This window comes from Corvus brachyrhynchos, unplaced genomic scaffold, assembly GCF_000691975.1.
Source record: "Corvus brachyrhynchos isolate BGI_N302 unplaced genomic scaffold, ASM69197v1 scaffold10, whole genome shotgun sequence".
Taxonomy (NCBI): Eukaryota; Metazoa; Chordata; class Aves; order Passeriformes; family Corvidae; genus Corvus; species Corvus brachyrhynchos.
In genome coordinates this window covers 10,717,602-10,738,290 of record NW_008236180.1, presented here as the reverse complement: position 1 = coordinate 10,738,290, position 20,689 = coordinate 10,717,602, and the positions used below count along the sequence as shown (strand labels likewise).

Below are 20,689 nucleotides of genomic sequence, written 5' to 3'. Positions count from 1 at the left end.
TTATAATCTTTTCACATGGTCCTTCATCTAGCTGAACCCCCTCATTTCCTTGTCTCCTTTCAGCTTTCCCTCCCTGAGGTTGAAAACTGAAGACTGTGATCACTATGCAAAAGATAATGGATGTTACCAGCAGTTTTCAGTGTGCCTTTGGAGGAGGTGCAGACAGAGCTGACAGGGTGTGTTACCCATCTGTTCACTGTCAGTTTATCACAAAGTCTGCCCATGTTTACCAAACAGCATTCAAGGAGGGAGGGATCAAGGGAGCCCTCCAACTTTGCACTGAAGCAGATGAGAGTACTGCCATGAGCTGTTTGTTCAGCTCTGGGGTCCCGAGCTGCACCAGCGAGGCCATGATAAGCCCCTGGCAATGGTAACAGCCTTGGTTGCCAGCAGCCTTCTTCATAGTAATGGTAGTGCCTGTGGTTCTACCCCTCAGCTGGCCATCAGGAAACTCCTTACTCAGGAATGTCTGTGTCCAGAGTTCCAGAAGGGTGAATACTGGGTTTTACTGAAGTATCTCAGAGTGAAGTTACACCCATGGAGAATGCAGTACTGAGAGGGGGACAGAGTGCTTCTCCTGCTCTGCACTCCATGCTTTCCTCTGGTACCTTGTAGTGATTCACTGGACCCTGCTGTTAGCTGATGCAGCTTGCTAACTGAGCAGAAAGCATGCCAGCAAAAGAATGAAGAGATTGTGGCTGAGTTAGCAAATTGAACCAGTTCACAGAAAAGTGGGATGAGTGCCAAACCTGGCCCAGGACGTGCCAGAACTGTGAGGCTGAAGCCCTTCCCTTCGGCTGCAGCACCGAATCTCCGTGTACATGTATACCCTTGCTCTTAGGCAACCCATCCATTTGACTGTACATTTAAGCACACGTGACTGCTGTGCCAAGCAGCATCTAGAATCAAAGAGAGAGATTTTCAGGGAACTAAATTAAATGAATGGAAATCTGTTGGTTTCTGTAGAAGTTCTGTCTAGGAAAAGACTAAGAAAGACAAAGATTAATGTGTTGCCAGATGTATCAATCACATGGATGTCCTATGTATAAACTGTTGATGTTTTGTGGCTCTGCAAAGACAGTAATTTATTAAAAATCTCTTCCATTTAAGACAGAACATTGTGAAGAAACTATAAATAGAAAAAAAAAAGGAAATTACTATTTTACAATCTGGCATATTTTCATCTTTGTTCTACACATCCCACATTAAATCATGCTGTAGCACTTAATGCAGGACTGAAGCAGCTTTATATAGGGGGATCTGAATGCAGGGAACCAAAATCTCCTTCCCCTTATACTGACTATACTTCTACTGCTTTCAGGGGAGAGATGCATTATAAAAAAATTAGCCAAAAGTTTCTTAGATACTGTTGATGAAATTTATCTGCAGTTGATCTTTTAGTGGTGATTTTAATTTTAATATCAAGTGATCATTCCTCCTGTGAAGAAGCTGGCTTAAATGCTAGGGGAAAAAATGGATTCTGACATGGTTTTGTGAAGCAATCATTTCTTATGGTGTTTTCAGTCAGAAAATGAAACAATGTCCCTTCCCTTTGGCTGTCCTATGCTCTCCACTGTTTTGTGGAAAAGAGGAAAAAATCAGGTGATTAAAATCCCTTTCAACCCTGCTCTTTCAGAGACTGTTATCTTCCTCAGTTTTTTTTTCACAAGAGCTGATGAAGTGTAAGGGATTGGTCAGAGAGAGGATTGTGCACATAGCCTTACTATCTGACTGAATCTTCCAAAATGCAATTCTTCCGAGTGCTAACTGTAGTGAATTTAATGGAACACAAGGTTAAAGTGAAAAACTAGAAACAAATCCTCTCTGTCTGAAGGCCGGTCAATAACTGAATAGTTTGACAATTCCAAACCCCTGCCACTTTAATGTAATTGAAGTGTGTGGAAAAGACATCCTGTTTCAGCACCTACCAGCAGCAGCTTCCATTACAGGTGATAGCACTCTGAATATATTCAGGCCATACTGGTGTAATGATGGGAAAGGAGTGGGAGTGAACAGTTGTCCTGTCTTTAAAATCTATTTTGAGGGTTTTTGTAGGTTTACACAGATTGCAGTTTACTGTGTATATCAGTTTTGGGATGCACATGGAAGCTCTTAGTATGTCTGAAGATTTTTATGGGCTGGTCTGTCTAAAACTAGTGAGGCTGAACACTTTTGAGGGTAGTTATGAGGAGTCTCTCTATCTGTCCATTGTCCGGTCCAGATGAGCAAAAAAGTGATATTACTGGAGTGGTATTATGCAAAAAATCATATGAAGGACATGTGCAAAAAGATATGAACAGCGAAATTAATTTTTAAATATCACCCTTAATAGTGTTCATTCAGCTGTATTGATCAAAAATTCCTTTTTGAAAACAATTTCCTGTGACTGCTTAAGCTGTATTTGCTTATTGCTCATGTTAGTAAGTGGGAAAATTCATTTTGAGAAAGAGAGAGCCTGGGAGTGATTCCCTTCAATTCCTCTGGCTTTCAGAGGCAAGAAGCAATTTTGCATATTTGATTGTCATTCAGCTGCAGTAAAGGATAGCCCCAGGAGGGCCAGTTTAGGGCAATTACACCTGACTGACCTGCATAGGCATGACAGCAGCTGATGGATCTTTACACAGAAAAGCTTAGTTTTACAGGTCTCTCTTTTGGAAAGCTCAATATTTTATGTGTGTGTCTATAGCTGTACGGATTTTGAAATGTCCTGCTGACAAAACCAGCGAAATTATCCCAGTGGAGCTAACTGAATATTTACTTCTTCTGTCTTTAGGGAATCCAGCTACTCCAGACAGGATTTCAGACCTGGGCAACTGTTCTTAATGCATTCTCCTTTCAGCTGTAGATATAGGCAGCATAATTGTAAAACGATACTGGAAATTTCTTTGCTTGATAGGTTTTTTTTTAGTTTTAATTCTGCAGCCCCTGCCGTTTTTCAGAATCTGGCAGTGGAAATTTCAGATTCACATCTAACATGGCATTAATTTGGAAGAGGGCACTCTGTCCTTTCATGAATTTCCTTAATCATGAATCCAGAAGTAGATTTTTGACTGCGATAAACACAATACAACTTTAATGGTTACCTAGTACTTGGTTATTCTGGGAGGAGAAGAAGCCTGCGTTGACTATCTGCTGATCACGAGCAACCTTCTGGAAGCCATTAGCCACATGGCTTGGCCCAGCAGAAAAAGTTTCCATCTGAGGAAAAGAGGAATCTTATTCTCTCCTTTTCTATCTTAACATGGTAATTTACCTTTGTGTTTAATTTCTCCACATACAAAGAGGGATAATGCTATTTACCAGCCAGTAAATGCACAGCTGCTGTAATTTCTATGGATTGTTAATGCACAGGTATGCTGAAACTGTAGTTTTAATTCCATTACTAATTGGAAATTGGGAAGTTTGCTAGAGCCTTTATCAAATAGAGATATACTAAATGGAACTGTGGTTTTGTAAGCCATGGCAACTTGTCATAAAATCTTTTCTCCTGCCTGATTTTATGTCTGCAAAAGGCTGTTGAAACCAGCAGGAGTTTTACTTACTGCTGCTTATACAGATATTTCCATGAGATTTAACGTATTTTACAATTTTATGCGTATCCATGAATAAAACTTAGCTACTAATGAGGAATTAAGCTAGAAATATGTGGTTTCCAGTTTTTTTCACCACTTTGAGACCAGACTCAGATGAGTCTGATCTCAGCTATTAAGGCAAATTCTAAACAGTATTTTTTGACATTTTTTTAATGGTTATAAAAACCCAAACTAAAGGAAACTCACTTGATGAAGGGAGAAACCCAGAGCTTCTCATCAAGAACCTTTCTGGGGTATATACAGAGAGGAAAATCAGGAGGAAAAACTGCTGAATTTGAGTACAGGTGGTTCAGAGGTCAGAGGATGCCTATGCTCCCATGAAATTGAGTTATTCTGTGCTGCAATAAACCCCTTCTTGGATGGCACAGGGCATATTTCTTGTGTGCAGATTCTCAAGGTGGTTCAAAAGTGTTTCATGCCTAAACCAATAATAAATCTTGTAGTGTTTAGGACTCAGGGGGACCATGGAATTAATAAGGTTTTCAGCTATGGTTCTTTTTCTGTTCCTAACAATTCTATTTTCTTTTAGATTGCCACAAAATGCTGAACTAATGATTCCAGGGAACAGTCCAAGGAAACTCTGAAAGATTTTCCAAAGCTTGGGTATCAAATTTAAAACTTGACTTTGTACCTCCAGTGCCTAATTATTTATTTTGTGTGACCAATACTCTGCAGTTGCTGATGGTTCATTTTATTGCCATTAAATCACTTCAGACACTCATTACTGCAACATTCTTCTGCAGCTTTTTTCAATTGCCTTTGGATTTCGTTGTCCTAAAAGACATTTAATAATTTTTTTTTTTTTTGGTCCCACAAGACTACTTATCCCACTTATCAGATCATTGGTGATCAATTCCTGGCAGATCCCAAGAGAGATGTGAGCCGTGTAGTGCTGATCACACCCATCCAGTGTAAAAACTGCTGTTTGTTTCTTGTCACTCCACAATTTTAATGCAGTCATTTCAGTTAGAATTACATCTTGTTCTCATTTACCATCTGTACAGAGGTGAAATAGCTCCCTACTTCATAATTTTAAATTACTGCTTAAAATGTTGGAAATTTCTGTTGGGTTTGAGTTATATGCTTAAACCTATTGGTTGTTGCTGGTTTGCAATCAACTCTATAACACCAGAGTAGGCAGAAGAAATAAGGCTCAAGGTTTGTTATTTCTTGCAGCAAGACACATTATGCGTTATACCAGCTCTAAAATTGCTTATTATTAAAATTGCTTATTATTTCAGAAGACTATAATAAACTCCCTGAAAAATAAAATAGAACTGAGTTCATGTGGAATCAGAGATGAATGATGCATCCTTGCCAAATCACTCTCAGCAAGCATTGCATTAACTTTCATGCGATAATTTGCAGATAAGTTCCATCAAAAACCCAAGCATTCAAGGACCTCTAATAATGTGAATTTGATTTTTGCACATTAAAACTGTGATAAAACCATACTAATTATTTTTAATTATCTCAAGATGAAAATATGTCACTCATGTAAGTAATTATGTAAGTCATTTAAAACTGATTAAATAATAATGATTCTTTCCTCATTGCCTTCAACATGCTTATAACCAAATTTAATTTTAAGCAGGATTGAGAAAATAATCACTTGATTCAAACATTAATTACTAATTTTAATCCTAATTCATTTAAAAACAGACCTATTTTTTTGCAGACTCTGCAGGGTATTAATTGACATTTTACAAAATGAGTCATTATTTTGGCAAGGAGAATTATTTTTCAAATAGTGAATCCTGTCAGCCAGAAGGGGTTGTTAAAGAGCTCCAAGGGAGCTTTGGCAGCTCAGTGAAAGCAGCTTTATTTAGCAGCAGTTTGGCTTCTCCAGGATGACTGGAAAAGTCGTGGTAACTCTCTGCTCTTCAGACCAGCCAGGGTGCTGCTCTCTGCTTTCCCTGCTGCCAGTGGGCAAGAAAGCTGAAGAAATTGTGTCCTAAAGCAAAGAAACAGCTTTATTGAGACATGCTGGAACAGGATAGAGAACACTTTAGATCAGTTTAGAAGTGTAAAAATCAGGAGGTTTATTGCTTTTTTTGAAATGGGTAAAGAGTCTGAGCACAATCTGCTCAGGATTTGACCCAGGACCCAGAGCCTTACAACAGTAGGGCTGGTTTTGTTGGGGGTTTTCTATCTAGACCCTCTCTACCTGCTAGCCTCCCTTGTTAGGAACTGGGGGAATCACAACACCCTCCAAAAGTGGGACAGATTTTTGGATGTAAATTCCTTTGGTAAAGAACTACCTTTTTGATATGTAACTTTGAGAATTAAACCTAATGGCTGACTGTTCTATAAGAAGAACGACACTAATATATCAGTAATTTTTCTGATACTAAATCTTAAGTCCTGATGAGATTATTATAACCATCATGTGCACTAAATAACTAATGTCACCCATCGGTTTCACTCCTTTTTCCTGCAGCTAATTCAATCGCTCAATTTTGCTCATTCAAATCACATGCTTTGTAAGCTCAAGGGTGATCAAGACCACCTAAGGGAGTGTACTGTCCTTTTATTGACTTTTAGCAACATTTACCATACAGCCTGCATTTTTTACACTTACCAGTTTCACCTTTCTCACCTTTTAGCTCCTCAGAGAATCCATCTTAATCAGAACTGGAGACAGCTTGCATCTCTCCTGCTGCACCAGGCACTGCTTCAGCCTTTAAAACCTGCTTTGGACAAGCTACCTCTTTTTTTGTCAAAGCCTGACTGAAGAAAAGCTTTCAGCCAATATTTATCCCTGATCACTTGTACCCCTTTGTCTCCTTCAGGCTGTATTTATGTTCAGATTGAACTGTCTTTACCTTTCTCATTATTATTTTCTTATAGAGGCATCTGTTCTCCTCAACTCCTCAACTCCTAGCTACTGCATTTTCACTTAATTATTTGGCCCCAGCAGAGAGGCTTGAATACTTCTCCATCATAACTGACCATTTGTCTCCTAGTGCAGGCTGAGCTTTCATGATTCCATCAAATTGCCTTGGTGTCATCTTGTGACAAACTCTATGACATGCTCCTTTTATTATCAATTAACAAGAAATATAGCAAAATATTTTGTTCAGTCTTCATGTACTGAAAAATTTACTCCCACTCATTTCAACCCCTTCAGTGTTCAAAGTCCTTCAGGGTTTTTTTGTGTCTGTACCAGAATCCTTTGCAGGATTAGTGTCTCCCAAATCAGCATCACTTCAACTTGCTAATATCTGTGCTTCCGTGGTTAATGAAAATGTTCAGCAAACTCAGTTACAAGACACATACATAAGAAATTCCACTTGCAGCTGCCACCCAACCCCACACACCTCATCATCCAGCTGCTATAGTTCCCATGTTCTCCATCTTGATTACTTTCCACACTTCCACTGTATCAGATGTTCCAAATCTACAAAATCTGCACTTGTTCTGTTGTTGCCAGGCCTGATTCTTTGCTTTTAGCCCTGGAGATTCTGCAGACCTAACCTCTCTGCTTGCAGGTTGGTTTGTGCATTGCTCTCTTCTTTTTCCACTTGAACCTGTTCTTTCCCAGCACTGGTTCATACCCCACAATTTTATGACATCAAACCAGTTTTTCGTTTCTACCTTAACAGGAGTCTGTGGTTTCCCCCACAGCTTTAGGGGACTGCACAAACAGGAAGAGTTCAGCTCTACACTGCCAGTTTGAGCTGAAATCAAACCCACCCTTCCCCTTCCCATTTCTACTTCTGACTCCTCCCCACGCCATACAAGTATATCAGAACTTAAAACTGCTCAGCAGAATGCAGGGCTAAGGAACTAAAGGGTGTAAGAGAAAATAAGATCAACCTTCTTTCCTTATAATATAAACCAACTTTTAATAATAAAAACTTCTCTCAGGTTTTCAGTGAGAACAAGACATACATTTCAGTGTAAAACAGTGCACAGTGTACATGCCCTTGGTTACCCTGCGTCTCTCGTGTTGACAGAGGCTGCAGGCGTGGGCCAGGATCCTGCCCAGGCTGCAGCTGTTATGCGGAGCAGAACTGGTGGGGACACAGCCAGGGCTCACCCAACGGGTTCTTTTTTACTTTACGGTCTTCCTATGCTTCTTACAGTACTAAGTACTTTTTAAATTGAGGATTCAGTGAGGAAGCATCTATTTCTTCTTCAAATAGCAAATGGTAACAGTAAGTTTTCCAAAATTTAACAAAAAGTGCATTGAAATAGTGATCTGCTCATCTGGCTGCAGTCCAGGACAGATACCCAGTACCAAATCCATGCATCCCACAGCTGGCAGTCCATGGGCTGTCCTAGTTCCCTGCAACATGTTGCTGCAGATCAGAGGAAGCAGATAAAAGTACAAAATAAAAAAAAGAGATAAAACCAAAACAAGTTCCTTCCCCAAAATTATTTCAGTCTGTGAGAGAAGAAAACAAATATTAAAAAATTAAGAAACAAGATTCATAACAAACTGCATCCCCCAACTTGCCATAAACAGTTTTGCATTCAAGAGAAGATTAGAAAAATTTAAGAGGCCTTCATGTCCAAATAAAAACATTCAATTTTAGTTTTTGAGTTGCTTTGGATGTTAATAAAATAAAATTAAGCCTACTAAAAAACAAACAACAACACAAATAAAACCCCCAAACCTTTATTTTTTAAAATATACATTACTGCAAAGCACTCCTGGGTTTCCTGACTGGGAGCTGGTTTAAAGGAGGCTGTGGAGAAACAGAGGAATGGGGAGTTTCCTGTACACCTGCCATGTTAGGGAGGGCTGGTCATGTTAAGGCACTCACTCCAAAAGAACATTATTTCTGTCCTGAGACTGCTGACATGCTTTGATTAGTTTCAGCCAGTAATTCGGAAAAAATGACAATGCTTAGGGTAACACTGACAGAATGGAGAACGATTTTTCAAACAAGAAAAAATAAAGAACATTATATACACGATTCCTTTTTTCTTTTAACTTAAAAGCATCCCTAATACATCTTAATAACTGTATTTAAGACTGCTTAAATACTGAAGATTTTAAATAATGTAGATTTTTTCAGTAAACTGGGAGTAACTGTGTATACTGCCAGTATATTGGTCCCATTTTAAACAATATAATTTTTATTTTAATCTTGTACATATAATAACATGATCGAAAACACGTATTATTCCACTCCACATAAATAAGTATAGTTCTTCTGACCTGTTTTAAAAACTACATCTGTTCAAATAATCAGATTGTAAGACTGTATTTTTTCTCTGTAAAGTTTTCTTAAAAATCCCACACTCCTCTTCACTAGCACTGTATTCCAGAGTACATAATCACAGGGCATTAGTAAAAAGAGTTAATCAAAAACCTGAAAGCTACAGTAAGTAAAATGAAGTAACGATAAGTAGTATTATGGAATGTATACTCTGCAGCATAGATTCTCTCACTGGGCTGAAGTGGAAAATTACTCTGGAAGAAATACTTTATGTTCTTATTTGAATAAGCCATAGACTTATTCTTTGCTCAGAAGTGCAGGTCTGTTCATGAAAAAGAGGGGTTTATGAAGATACTGCTAAAGGATGTTGACCAAAAACCTGCTGGCAGTTAAATGGGTGCCAGGTGCAGTACAGGGAGAGAGGCATGTCCATCAGGATTTTCTGAACCAAGCTGTATCTTGAAGTCTACAACTTTGAGGTGGTTGCACAAAGAAGTCACCAGGAGAACTGTGCTTTCTTGAAGAATAATGGTCATTTTCCAGCCATCTGGCGAATGGCAGCAGCATCCATTCTTGCCTGTGGTGTTTGTTTCAAGAATTTCAAGTAGTCAAAGAAATACACAAATCCTGCATGGGTTTCAGGCGTTCAAAGGCAGATTCCTGATGCCTGGGCCAGCAGGTCCCTCTCTTCCAGAGCGCAGCAGCACCATTGGAGACAGTTCGTAGGGTCCTCGGCCAGGGCTCCTCAGAGCCAAGTTCTCTTGTGGGGCTGCCAAGAGGTGCCTCTTACTTCTATAAATCCCCATCTGTAGGCGGCTGGCACAACCTATAGAGTCTGTAGTGCAGATGAAGAGTAGGGAATTAAAGATCATACAGATAACAAAATTATTGGAATAATGTATGAGGGTCAGCAGCTTCTTTGTCATTCTGCAAGCTTTAATGACGTATCAAGAATACCCCCCTTTTTAATCTTAGTAATTGCAAATTTAAAAGTGCCACTAGCCATTTGTTAACTAAAGTATTTACAATCACTGTTTACAATATTATTTGAGACTCTCCATTGCTTCCTCTTAATTTTGGCTCAGTCTGGGTCTTCAACAGTCCCTTCTCTCTTTTTCTATTTCTTTTGGTTTTAAACCCAGTTCACCATTTTTCCTGAACAAAAAAGTTCTGCCCCTCATACAGGCTGGGGTACCAAACACATAAAAGAACCTATCATCTGTTTGTTGACATGCTTGAACAAATCTTAAAATTAATAATGATCTTTTCAGAGAAATTTTTTGACTCACAAGATTATCAAATTGAGAACAGTGGTTAAACCTAAGCGCATGTTGACTTGACATTCATGCATGACTTTGTGAGCTTTTTCTTGGCTTTTTCTTCTTCACTTCTGATTAAACTCCAGTCTTTTATAACTTCTCTTTCAAGATGGCTATTACAGATTTGTGCTAAGAAATATAATCCTGGGAGTTAATATTAATTCACCAGATCTCCTTTTAACTTTGTTCAGTTTTATTTCATATTATGATGGAATCCAGGAGGAGCACACAATATCTGAGCTTTATTGCCCTGAAATAATCCAAGTAAATACTTCTGGAATTTATCATTGTGATTTAGAGTCTACTCAAAAGAAAAAAAACCAACTCATCTTGTGATTTGTTTTTAAAACTGTTTCTTTTTGAAGGTAACATGCAGTTATGGCCATAACAATGGAGCCAAAGTAACATATGGCCATTAATAAGGCAAAATAACCACACTGCCAAAACACTGATGGATGGCACCTGGGCCATGGTACAGGAGCCAACACCATTGTTTTAGTTTAAACATCTCTGAGAAAATGAACCAGGACTGTTAGAGGAAACACCACCACAGTCTCTAAAGTTTAAAATAATTTTCTATAAACATTTTGAGGAACGGATAGGAGAGAAAAAAGAAAAAAGAGGAGCTAATTTAGACTAACTCAGCAGTCTTAATTGGTGGATAAGGTACCAGTGTTTAAGGAGTCTTCTTGACACTGAACCAATGTGCTCTTTGGACGACTCTGGCACTAGCAAACATATTTGGTCTGTCTGAAGATATGGCACAGACTTTGCTGGACCTTTTCTGACGCTGATTCTTGTTTTGTCTTCATGTAAACAATGCCATTAACAACGGCAGAATCAGAAGTTTCTCTGGTATTTGTACAGACAGATTCTGTATACACTGTCATCTAAACCATGACAAATTGTTACTGCCATTGTGGGAAAATGCTGTGTTACAGTTTATTGAAGATCATTCTTTTCCCTCTGAGAGATGAAATTGGAAGAAACTGACCCAAGATACTTTTCTTAAAAGTAAAGGTATTATTCTCCTCTAGAGAGAGATGAACATCTCTATCTCCCATTAGGTGCAGTAGGATCCACAAATGTACAGTGCTTTTCAAAGCTGCCTTCTAGACAAACCCGTGTATAACCCCAGGCAACTGAGGTTCCTTAGGGCTGCATTACTGTGTGGTTACTCTGACTTGAAGTGCTTGCTCTTAAACCTGCACTGCAAGAACTAAACCATCAGACTCTTGTAAGCACACTACTGTATTACCTTTGCATATCTGCAGTCAAATTTGCTGTTCAGGAATTTTTTTTTCTAAGCATTCAAGAGATGACTGTCCATCACTAGCTTTGCCAACTCATAGAAACAGTCCAAAAAAGATCAGCTATGTTTGATTCAGAAAATGCGGAAACCCTTGAAGCTGATGATCTGCAAATTCTAAGCAGCAAAGCTGATTCATCTACAGTATGCACTTAGTTTAGTACAGTGAGAAAAAAGAATAGGATTTTTTTTTTTTTCTATTTTTTCCAATATTGCTACTGAGATCATCTTTGGTTATAGCAGGAACTCCACAATTGTTACAGAAACATAAAACCAGCACTCAGAGAAAACACACAATACATAATAACCTACCGAGGTGCACACTGTGGCATTTGGTCCATCACTTTCAGATTCTTGGCCGAGATTTCGACTCTTGGTCCCTATGGAAACAGAGAATTTATGGTACTGACAGTATTGATAAAGCAAATGGTCCTTAGGGAAGAATACTATAATGGGAGTATGGCTCCTATTTGAGAATTCATTAACTACTTCTAAAAGATTTGGAATCCATTTGGTGGATACAATTATCATCTGTGTTTACGTAAAAGATAAATTAGTCCCAAAGCACTTTACAAGCACTGCTGTCTAGCACTAGGTAAGTGCTATTAGGTAAGCACTAGGTAACTTCTGCTATTTTAACAATATGATTGAGACTTGGGTTTTTTCTATACAGAAATTGTCTTAATTATACTGCACAGTCTCTCTTTTATAACCGTCAAGGCAGACGGTTAATATACACTGAGGCATAGACTTTAATTGCTGCAGGGGCCGTACATGCAAAAGTTAAGTTGTTCCTGTCACACACAGGTGTAGTTATTCAGACATCAGTAGAAGTTTGGAAATGTAGGTTTGTAGTGCACAAAATACAGTGCCACAGCAAAATAAACCGGTGTTTGTACCATGTTACTGAAATGAAGATGGTGGCATGCAGCAGACACATGCCAATACTCACTTGCTTTCGCATGATGTCTGTAGCTTGCATGATACACTTGGGCAGGAGGCCATGGCTGCGAGCCAGTATGGCTGCTTGCTCCAGGGACACACTCAGTGTGCTCCTGAACGAGGGAACAAGAGTTAGGTAGTCACAGATCATATTTTAAAAACTATAAATAGGTATGTGCAGGACACTTACCTGTTAAGTATTACTTCTGTTAGCTATTTACTTTTATTTTTTTTTTAGATTTTCTTACATATAAAAGTATTAAATTACCTCAGTCTTGTTGCACCTGGATCATCTGCACTGATTCATTTTAAAGCAATTCACAAATTAATCTTTACATTTGAGACACTGGCAGAACAGTGGTGTGTTTCAAAATCAATGTGTGCACACACCAAGATTCTAGAGCTATTTTTGAGCAACTTCCTACATTTTCAGTATGTGACTGAAGACAATGCTGACTACAAGTTCTATGCAACGAGCTCACTTAGTGAGTTGCATTGATTGATGCACTGAAACACAAGAACTTTGGTGTCTATACTAGTTATTAACAAAAGTATTAAAAGTTACAACCTCCCCTGAAGTAAAGTCAGCAGATTTAGGTCCTTATTACATTCCCTTAAAATTCACCTTATTTTGCTTTGAATAGGATCACATCTCTAGAAAGGACCGAAGTTCCCATCACAGCAGTAGCACACAGGTTTAACCCTCACCTCTGCATCCCAGTGGCACACATGGTGATCTGACAGGCTCCCAGCCGGTAACAGAGCTCAGAGGATATGGGCAGCAGGCCAGCTCCTGATGCGGCACTGCCCGAACATCCTGACTGCATTGGTTTTGTACTAATGAAAGACTTCATCAGCCTGCAGAGCTCATCCATTGCATTGATAGGGCGAATAAGCTAAACAAAGCAATACAAAAGCAATCAGTAGCACATCAACACGTTCAAGCTATAAAGACATTTACAAGTCTTTCTCCTATTGTCTAAGCACAATATTCTACAGGAGAGTAACTGCCACACAGTAACAACTATTTAGAATATGTATGAACTTTGGAAGTGGCAGAATAAAATTACTTAGGCTTGGGACAAGTTTTTGTCACTAATCACATAGATTGTTTACAATTTATATTACAATTGCAAAGATGGTCTCTGGCTTTGTGTTCCCTGCAGTAGCATTTTAATGCTTTGCATGCACATATTCACATGTCACCTGCCCAGTTAGACAGACTGCCTACACGTGAGATGCTGGGCAGCACTATTTTCTTGTTTTGTCTGTGACTGTGAACAAAGTGTAACTTGCAAATTGAATGTTTGCTTGTTTTCATGCATCTGTGGGAGAGGAATATGAACCCAATCTGTTTGGCATCAGACACCGTGTTTGGCAAGGGCAGGCAGGGTCACATAGAGTCTTGGTGTTGCAGTGCAGGGGGTTTGTGTCTACCCAGGTTCTGCACGTTTTCTTCTCAGCAAAAGAACTGTAGCCAAGCTTCAGAGAAATTCAGATCACCCCTTTAAGGTAGGGAACATTTTAAAATGCTGTTTGGATTTGTACAGATCTGCCATACAGGTATCCCACAACTGGAATTTTAGAGATGTTGAAATAATACTTCTATGAGAGAATTTATTGGAGAAATAAATGCAGAAACAATACCTGGTCAATCTTCACTGCGGTAGTATTGGAATCAGTGGGCAAGTTTGATCTCTCTAGGTAAAATGTCCTGCAAAAAGGCCAGCAAGTACTACATTAGTTGGGTTTGCTCCATTTCAAGCCCATATATGTATACTATCTTGTATAAAACAGCTGAGAAAGCTATGCTAAAAAATCTTGCACTTGAAGATCTTCCTTATTGAACCATTGTGATTGCAGTAATTTACAGAGTCTGTACTAAAATATTCCAAACTCCCATTAAGAAAAGTATAATTCTAGCCCTGCACAAAATTCTGAGGTCAAATTTGCATTCCTTCTGAATGGGCTAAACTATTGGAAGAAGTTAACAAGTTTCCCACACAATGAGGATCTCCAAAAATCCCATTTGTACAAAAACTGCATCAGGAATGGGACCTGTTTTTCATTAAATTTTAAGGCCCTTAGCAAGGAGCGCTCTGAAATTTTCAATGTCTTTTAAGGCAAAGCAGAAGTACAAAATACCTGAGTTTACGGTAGTATTGCTGCACTTTTTCAAGTGAAATACCATTAATTTGCTGTGGGAGTTCTTCTAGAGATGAGCCAGCTGGTTGTGATTGCCCCTCTGTACTCTCCAGAGCTGAAGAAGAAAACACTTTTACTAAAGCTATGTTATTAGTAGTTTTTTAAAATAAATATATTTATCTCTCTATCATCTCATTGCTCAGCAGACGACTCTTGGATCATGTCAAGGCTGATTCTGTTACTCTGTAAATTTAATGCTTTTCCCAGTATGGGAGTACAGTGGTAGTATCACAGAGGTGAGCTTCACAGAAAGCAGTTCTGTCTGACAGTAGTTACTCCCCATTAATGGTCCCCTGAAAGAAATTTCCTGTGTTGTATTTTGGTGTGAATATTTGCTTATCAAGTCAGTTTCTAGTCCAGATCATTCTGTCACAGTGTTCGTGTTTTAAAACACTTCTCTGTAGCCCAGGCACATCTCCTGATCCTACACTAGATCATGTCGTCCAATATAATGTTTCTATGGCTGAGGCATGAAAAAGCCCCAAACAAGCACATTTTGTTCTCATGACTAATTCTAAAGTCTAGCACCTCCCCCAGGGCTTCCTAAAATAGAAATATCTGCTTCCTAAGTGTGTCTGTAGGTCTCAGCTGCGTTTTTAAGAGCTTTATGGTCGTTCTATATTTTTAATCTTTCAAGATCAGTAGTTAGCTTATTTTTCTCAAGAAAGCTTTTTATAGACACCTTTTGTAAAGAGCACTGTGTGCAGTTTCAAGGTTCCCCCATTCTGAAACCGAGCAGGCAGTTTGGAGAAGTAGTAGCTGTCAAGATGAAAGATAACCTTCAAGGCCTGACGACTTCCTTCGATGTGGTAGAAGACATGAGTATCTGGAGAAATGAAGATAAAACACTTGCTGCTTTACCACAGCAGGAGAATTGTAAAACCACTGCTGTCTGAGTTTGTTAGATTACCTAATGACATATCACATATCCACCATAAGGTGAGTAAGGGAGAGCCTTTATGGAGAGAATGCAGGCTCTGAAATACTACACTTAAAAGAACACAGTTAGTGTGACCTAGTATGATGTTTGATGCAAATACAATAACTGTATTTAATAATTAGAATCCCATGTTGTTTCATGGCATTTCATAGCCAGTAAACATGAAGAGAGAGAGATATGGGAGGGTAAGACACTGGACACTGAAAAGTTAGGAATACACCAACAGGGAATGTCATCTCTCTTCCCTCTGTACAAAATCACACAGATAAGGCACATTGGCACAGGCCACAACTACACAGCACAGAACACGCACCACCACTCCATCGTGTCAGTCCTGCTTTAGGGGCTGTGTGCTTGCAGTGGAAGCTGAGGGAATACAACAGTGCTTCAGAGAAGCTGCCCAGTGCTCTCCAGGTGTGAGATGGTCTCTTAGATTTATAATCATAGAGGCTATTAATCCACAGAACATACAAAAAAAAAAAAGTGCCTCAAAGAAACAGACAATACTCACTTGCTACAAGACTTTCATCCAGCTGCTTGAAAAAAAAGGCAACTTTGTCTAGTTCAGCCAGAGTGACCTGGATGTCTTCCAGCATGGTGCGCTCCTCCTTCTGTAGAGCGATACAAATAGGTTATTATCTGCCAAAAGATGTGTGGCAGGAAGGTACTGTTGTTACGGGCATATTTTGCTTTAGAGTGCAGAGCTTTTCATTAGCTCCATCCCAGCCAGGCAATTACTAACAGCTTTTAAACTGCAATATAACTTTAACCACCCTTTGCTTAGATGTCATTTGATGTGATTCACGGAGTAGAAAGGTTTAAGAACTGAGTAAGTTTGAAGGGATCTCCTTCTCCAAACTTTATACTTACAAATGTGAAGAACAGCTGATCAGTTACTGCAAAATAAATATTGATACATTCTGTGCAACGCAAACAAATAGCAGTTACATGCACAGATAGTTTGGATTGTATTTTATAAAAAATATCCACACTCAATCTGCAATATCTACAAAGTAAGAAAAAGAATTCCCTTCTCTATAATATCAGAGCTGCTTGTCTGTTTTATGCCTCTCTTTTCTTAGCATTTTTACAGTTACAGTAGCTGATCTGCTGTAGCTCATCGGTTCATTAGGTGCAGATGAACTATGCAAGCACAGCTTTTCTCCCTAGACACGATGCCTCCAGCCCCAGCACCACAGACCTGAGAGACGGACTGCACTGTATCTCTTTGTCTGGACTCCTGCAATACTCAGAACTTTCTCGCCTGTTTGGGAGATGCATGTCCTCACCACGGGATGGCCGGGGACACTCATGCCACCAACAGCTGGGCCCTAAAACCTCTAAATGCAGCAGCATTGTTCCCAGTATGAAGGCTGACTGTTTTCTATAGTGTTCTAGTGTGACAATGGGTCACTTTTTGTGAGCATATGAATATGACTGGATAAGGAATATGGGCACTTGGTTGTCAGCTGAGGAAATCTCCAGCGTCTGCAGTAGTGAGAGTCTGAATACACTGCTAGAATGCAGGTAACAGGTTCCACAGCTCCGGCTGTGCTGAGTGGCACAGAATCACACAGGCAAATAAAAGCAGACCTGAGGATACCACAACTCTTCATCTTACCATGGTGGGGGAGAGAAGAGACTGGTAATTCAGTAAAACTCCAGTTGCTGCTATCTGCTCCAGCCATTTTCTGCTGGCATCTCTACTGCTCTCTTCATATTCCCCATTGTTGTTGTACCGATAGTTGAGAGCAGCCAGTAACTGCTCTGAAAAGGTGCAAATAGCAGCCACAAGAGCCTGACAGAAGATGGAATCACGTCTCAGCTGTAGCTCAGTATCTGTCAGAGAAGGGGAGAGAAGCATAAAGAAGTCATGAATATACTCATCTTCCTTCTCACTGCCAACAAAGCAGTTTGTGTGTGTGTGTGCGCAAATAATGTTCAGCTTCTGCTGTAGCTTTGCACTGACTTCACAGATACCTCTCCTTGCTGTGTGACCTGGGTGGACAAATAAAGACAGCACAGCTAAGCACACGTGCATGTCGCGAAATTTTCTAGTCCAGTTGACTGTTCGTTACTCCCTCTGCCATCTGCATGCTCCTTCCAACTGGAAAGAAACTAACTACTGGAAAGTAATAAACTCCTTAGTTACAGCCATATCTGGACTGATTCCCTTCTTTTTATGTTTACAGGAGCAAGAGAATTATTGAAAGAAGGTCTCTGCCATTACTTCTCTCCTGGGCTATTAGAGATTAATCTTCCCCCATCCATCTGTAATTTGTGGGTTTCCCATATGCCTAATTCATTAACTGTGCCCATCCATATAGTATGAATTGGTTTGTTTCTTGGGAGAATTTCCCCTGTATTAATTTTGCTTCCTGTGTGCCTGCCAGGCAGCCACATGCTGGTCAAATCAATCTTGTCATGCTTAAGGGGATTGCAGGCCAGAGAAGCACATGAATAAGTAAAGAGTTACTTCCCAGGCACCCCCAGCCCTTCCAGCAGGCTCTCATTGGAAAGGCACTGTTCCCTACAGAAAGAGGCTGAAGACATCACCCAGAGGCTTTGAAGGTCCGGATTATTTTTATAAGCACTGAACACAACAGACTGACTAACACACTCCAGGCACTGGGCCATATTCTCAGCTTAAGAGCAGCCATCCTTCTTTCCAGCAGATGTTCATGGAAATGCTGCAGGAGATGGGGCACACATAGAGAGACACTTTGGGAGACATTTTATCTGCTATCAATAAAACCAGCCTTTATGGTCAGTAAACTGGCACACAGCCTGGTTTGGACAGACTCACAGACCAGCCCTGGCAGGAGCTGAGAGATAAGTTAGAGCCATACAAATCTCTGGTCTTCATTCTATGAAGATTTGAGAATCAAGTGTGGCACAGTGAAACAATGACTGCCTATTCCAGTTATGTATTATCTCATTTTCAAACAAAAGAACGCCAAGTGCTACAATTACAAAAAGACTGTGCACAGGCTCCTTGTAAAGACCTGTCCCTTGTTCTGCAAGCACAAAGGTTGGTGCGTGTAACAGGTTCCTGATGTCCCCAGTGTATTTGGGTTCTCCTTGCACATTTAAGGTCTTCATCTATTCTTGGCTGTAATTTCAGTATGCCTGCTCTGTTTGGAAAGATGACAGAGTCCATGGGCTCAAAAAAGTTGTGCAATATATCTCATTTTTGCTGCATGTTCTCACCACAGCAGGAAGCAGTAAAGGGAAGGAGGGTTCTCTTCCATCTGGGAAGGAGGGTTGTACAAAGGAAAAAATGAAGACAGAAAAACCCTGTCGTAGGGACTTCTGTATGTATGTTGTTGTTTTGTAAAAAATGAAAACCCCTTACCTGTGCATTTTAACAAGGCCAAAAGCAGCTGATTCTTCCCATCTAAAACAGTGAAGAAAACAAATGCTGTTCAACATAATACCAGGGTAGATTGCAGCTGGTTAAGTTTCCTCATTCCCCCCAATCCCTGGCACCTGCATGGCCATGTCTATTTACTCTGGTAGCCCTCACTTGCACAGACATGTTCATGACTGAAAAAAACAAAGCGTAAAGCAAAGAATTTCACTGGCTACATGCTCTGTTAACCATGAATTACTGGAAACAAATTGCACTTGCAGATGAATCCTAAGGAGGTGATCTCCATCCAGTGCTTCGCACTGATCTGTAGACATCAGTTTCATCTCCTGTTTCAGTTCAACCAGATTGCAATGGTTTAGAATATTGTAATACCTGATTAGCATTCACTTCACAGTTTGGAAGTATCCATTTTCTAAAAGGGTTTAAAATGCACAGGGAGATAGATCAGTCTGACATCATTCTGAATGGGCTGATGAAATAAAGTAAGGGGGGGAAAGTTCTTTGGAATTGCTGCACAGGTGCAATTTTACCATAAAGCACCAGGACTCTGCAAACCACAACCTGTTCTACCTGGTCATCTCTAGAGCCCAGGAAGCCTTACTACAAATTGAGTTAAAATTATGAAATCAACTGCTAGATTTGATGAAGATCTCTTCTCCCTGAAGCCAGTAACAAATGTTTCCTTATTTACAGACCTTCCACGTGTTTCTGTATGATGTCAACAAGGTTCTTGATGCGCAGTGGAAGGTTCCATGGATCTTCCTGAATGCTGGCTTGAATATTATTCCGGCACCTAACTGTGGTTTCTTCCTTCTGTTTAAATTCTAGAAAACATGGAGTGTGTTAGCCATTTAGGAAATGCTAAATAACTGAGTGGCTTAGGAGTTATAATGTGAATACAGATGAAAGCAGAGACACAGTACCAATAGTAGTAACTGGGAATTCAAAAGGTCCTTAAATAGAACTAATAGAGAGGACAAAAGACCATTCCCATAGTCCCATTATCAGCAGTCTCCCTGCATTGCTTTCAGGATTGTAGGCCTGGTTGACATGCAAAGTGCAGGGAGCTCTGCCCCACTCACTAGACAAGGAACCCCTTTCTGTTTCCTCTGCCTTTAACGACCAGCAGGCAGCTGTATCGGGTAGACACAGAGAATCAGATCAACTTTTTGGCTGCAACTGTCACATCCCAAAATACTGATGAGAAGTTCTGAAATATCCTGCATTCTTTCACCTGATGAAAACTAACTAACTAATTATAGAGTAGAAAATTTATTCTCCATTACTTAGCTATGTAGTTAAGCCAAACACCCCCACTGTTGGTGATAAGATGCGTAAGCAAACAGAGAAAGACAAAAAAAACTATGCCAAATAACTGATCCTGGACAGGTACAGGAGAGCATTCCAATGTCCATCCATTATGAAAAGGTGTCTATGGTAGCCATTAAACAGACACTGTGATCCAGGATTCTAGCTGAGTGTAAGCAGGACTTGTCTGTTCCTCAGTGTGATGAGTGTGGAATAATCAGTTAACTAAAAGACTCTCTCAGGGTAATTAATCTATTTTTAATAAATGAGATTCTATTTAAACAAAATAAATGTCCGTTATTTCTTCATTCAAGCAGTGCATGGAAAGACTAACATTCTATACAAACATGAATGTGTTTACAGAGATGAGTTCATACAACAGAACTTCACAGGAGTTATTTCTGGAGTCAAGGAAAAAAAAAAAGCAAGAAAAGATCTCTAATTCTAGAGTTTGCCACCATTACTAAAAACCAGAGCCTTTGAGAGGTTGGAGCTCTCACCTCCTACAGCACCTGAGGTACAGCAGGAA

The 20,689-nt window shown here is 39.7% G+C and overlaps 1 protein-coding gene across 1 annotated transcript in view; it reads right to left on the bottom strand.

The window, feature by feature from the left end:
- Window positions 1–7,421: 7,421 nt before the first annotated feature.
- PREX1 (phosphatidylinositol-3,4,5-trisphosphate dependent Rac exchange factor 1) overlaps window positions 7,422–20,689 on the bottom strand; it is an 87,832-nt gene continuing 74,564 nt past the window's right edge. The window contains 11 exon segments of the mRNA XM_017736017.1: window positions 7,422–9,599; window positions 11,705–11,772; window positions 12,345–12,447; window positions 13,043–13,230; window positions 13,982–14,048; window positions 14,480–14,594; window positions 15,222–15,365; window positions 15,991–16,090; window positions 17,101–17,318; window positions 18,835–18,876; window positions 19,548–19,676. Of these exon segments, the coding sequence (XP_017591506.1) occupies window positions 9,557–9,599; window positions 11,705–11,772; window positions 12,345–12,447; window positions 13,043–13,230; window positions 13,982–14,048; window positions 14,480–14,594; window positions 15,222–15,365; window positions 15,991–16,090; window positions 17,101–17,318; window positions 18,835–18,876; window positions 19,548–19,676 (1,217 nt within the window). The 3' untranslated portion in view covers window positions 7,422–9,556.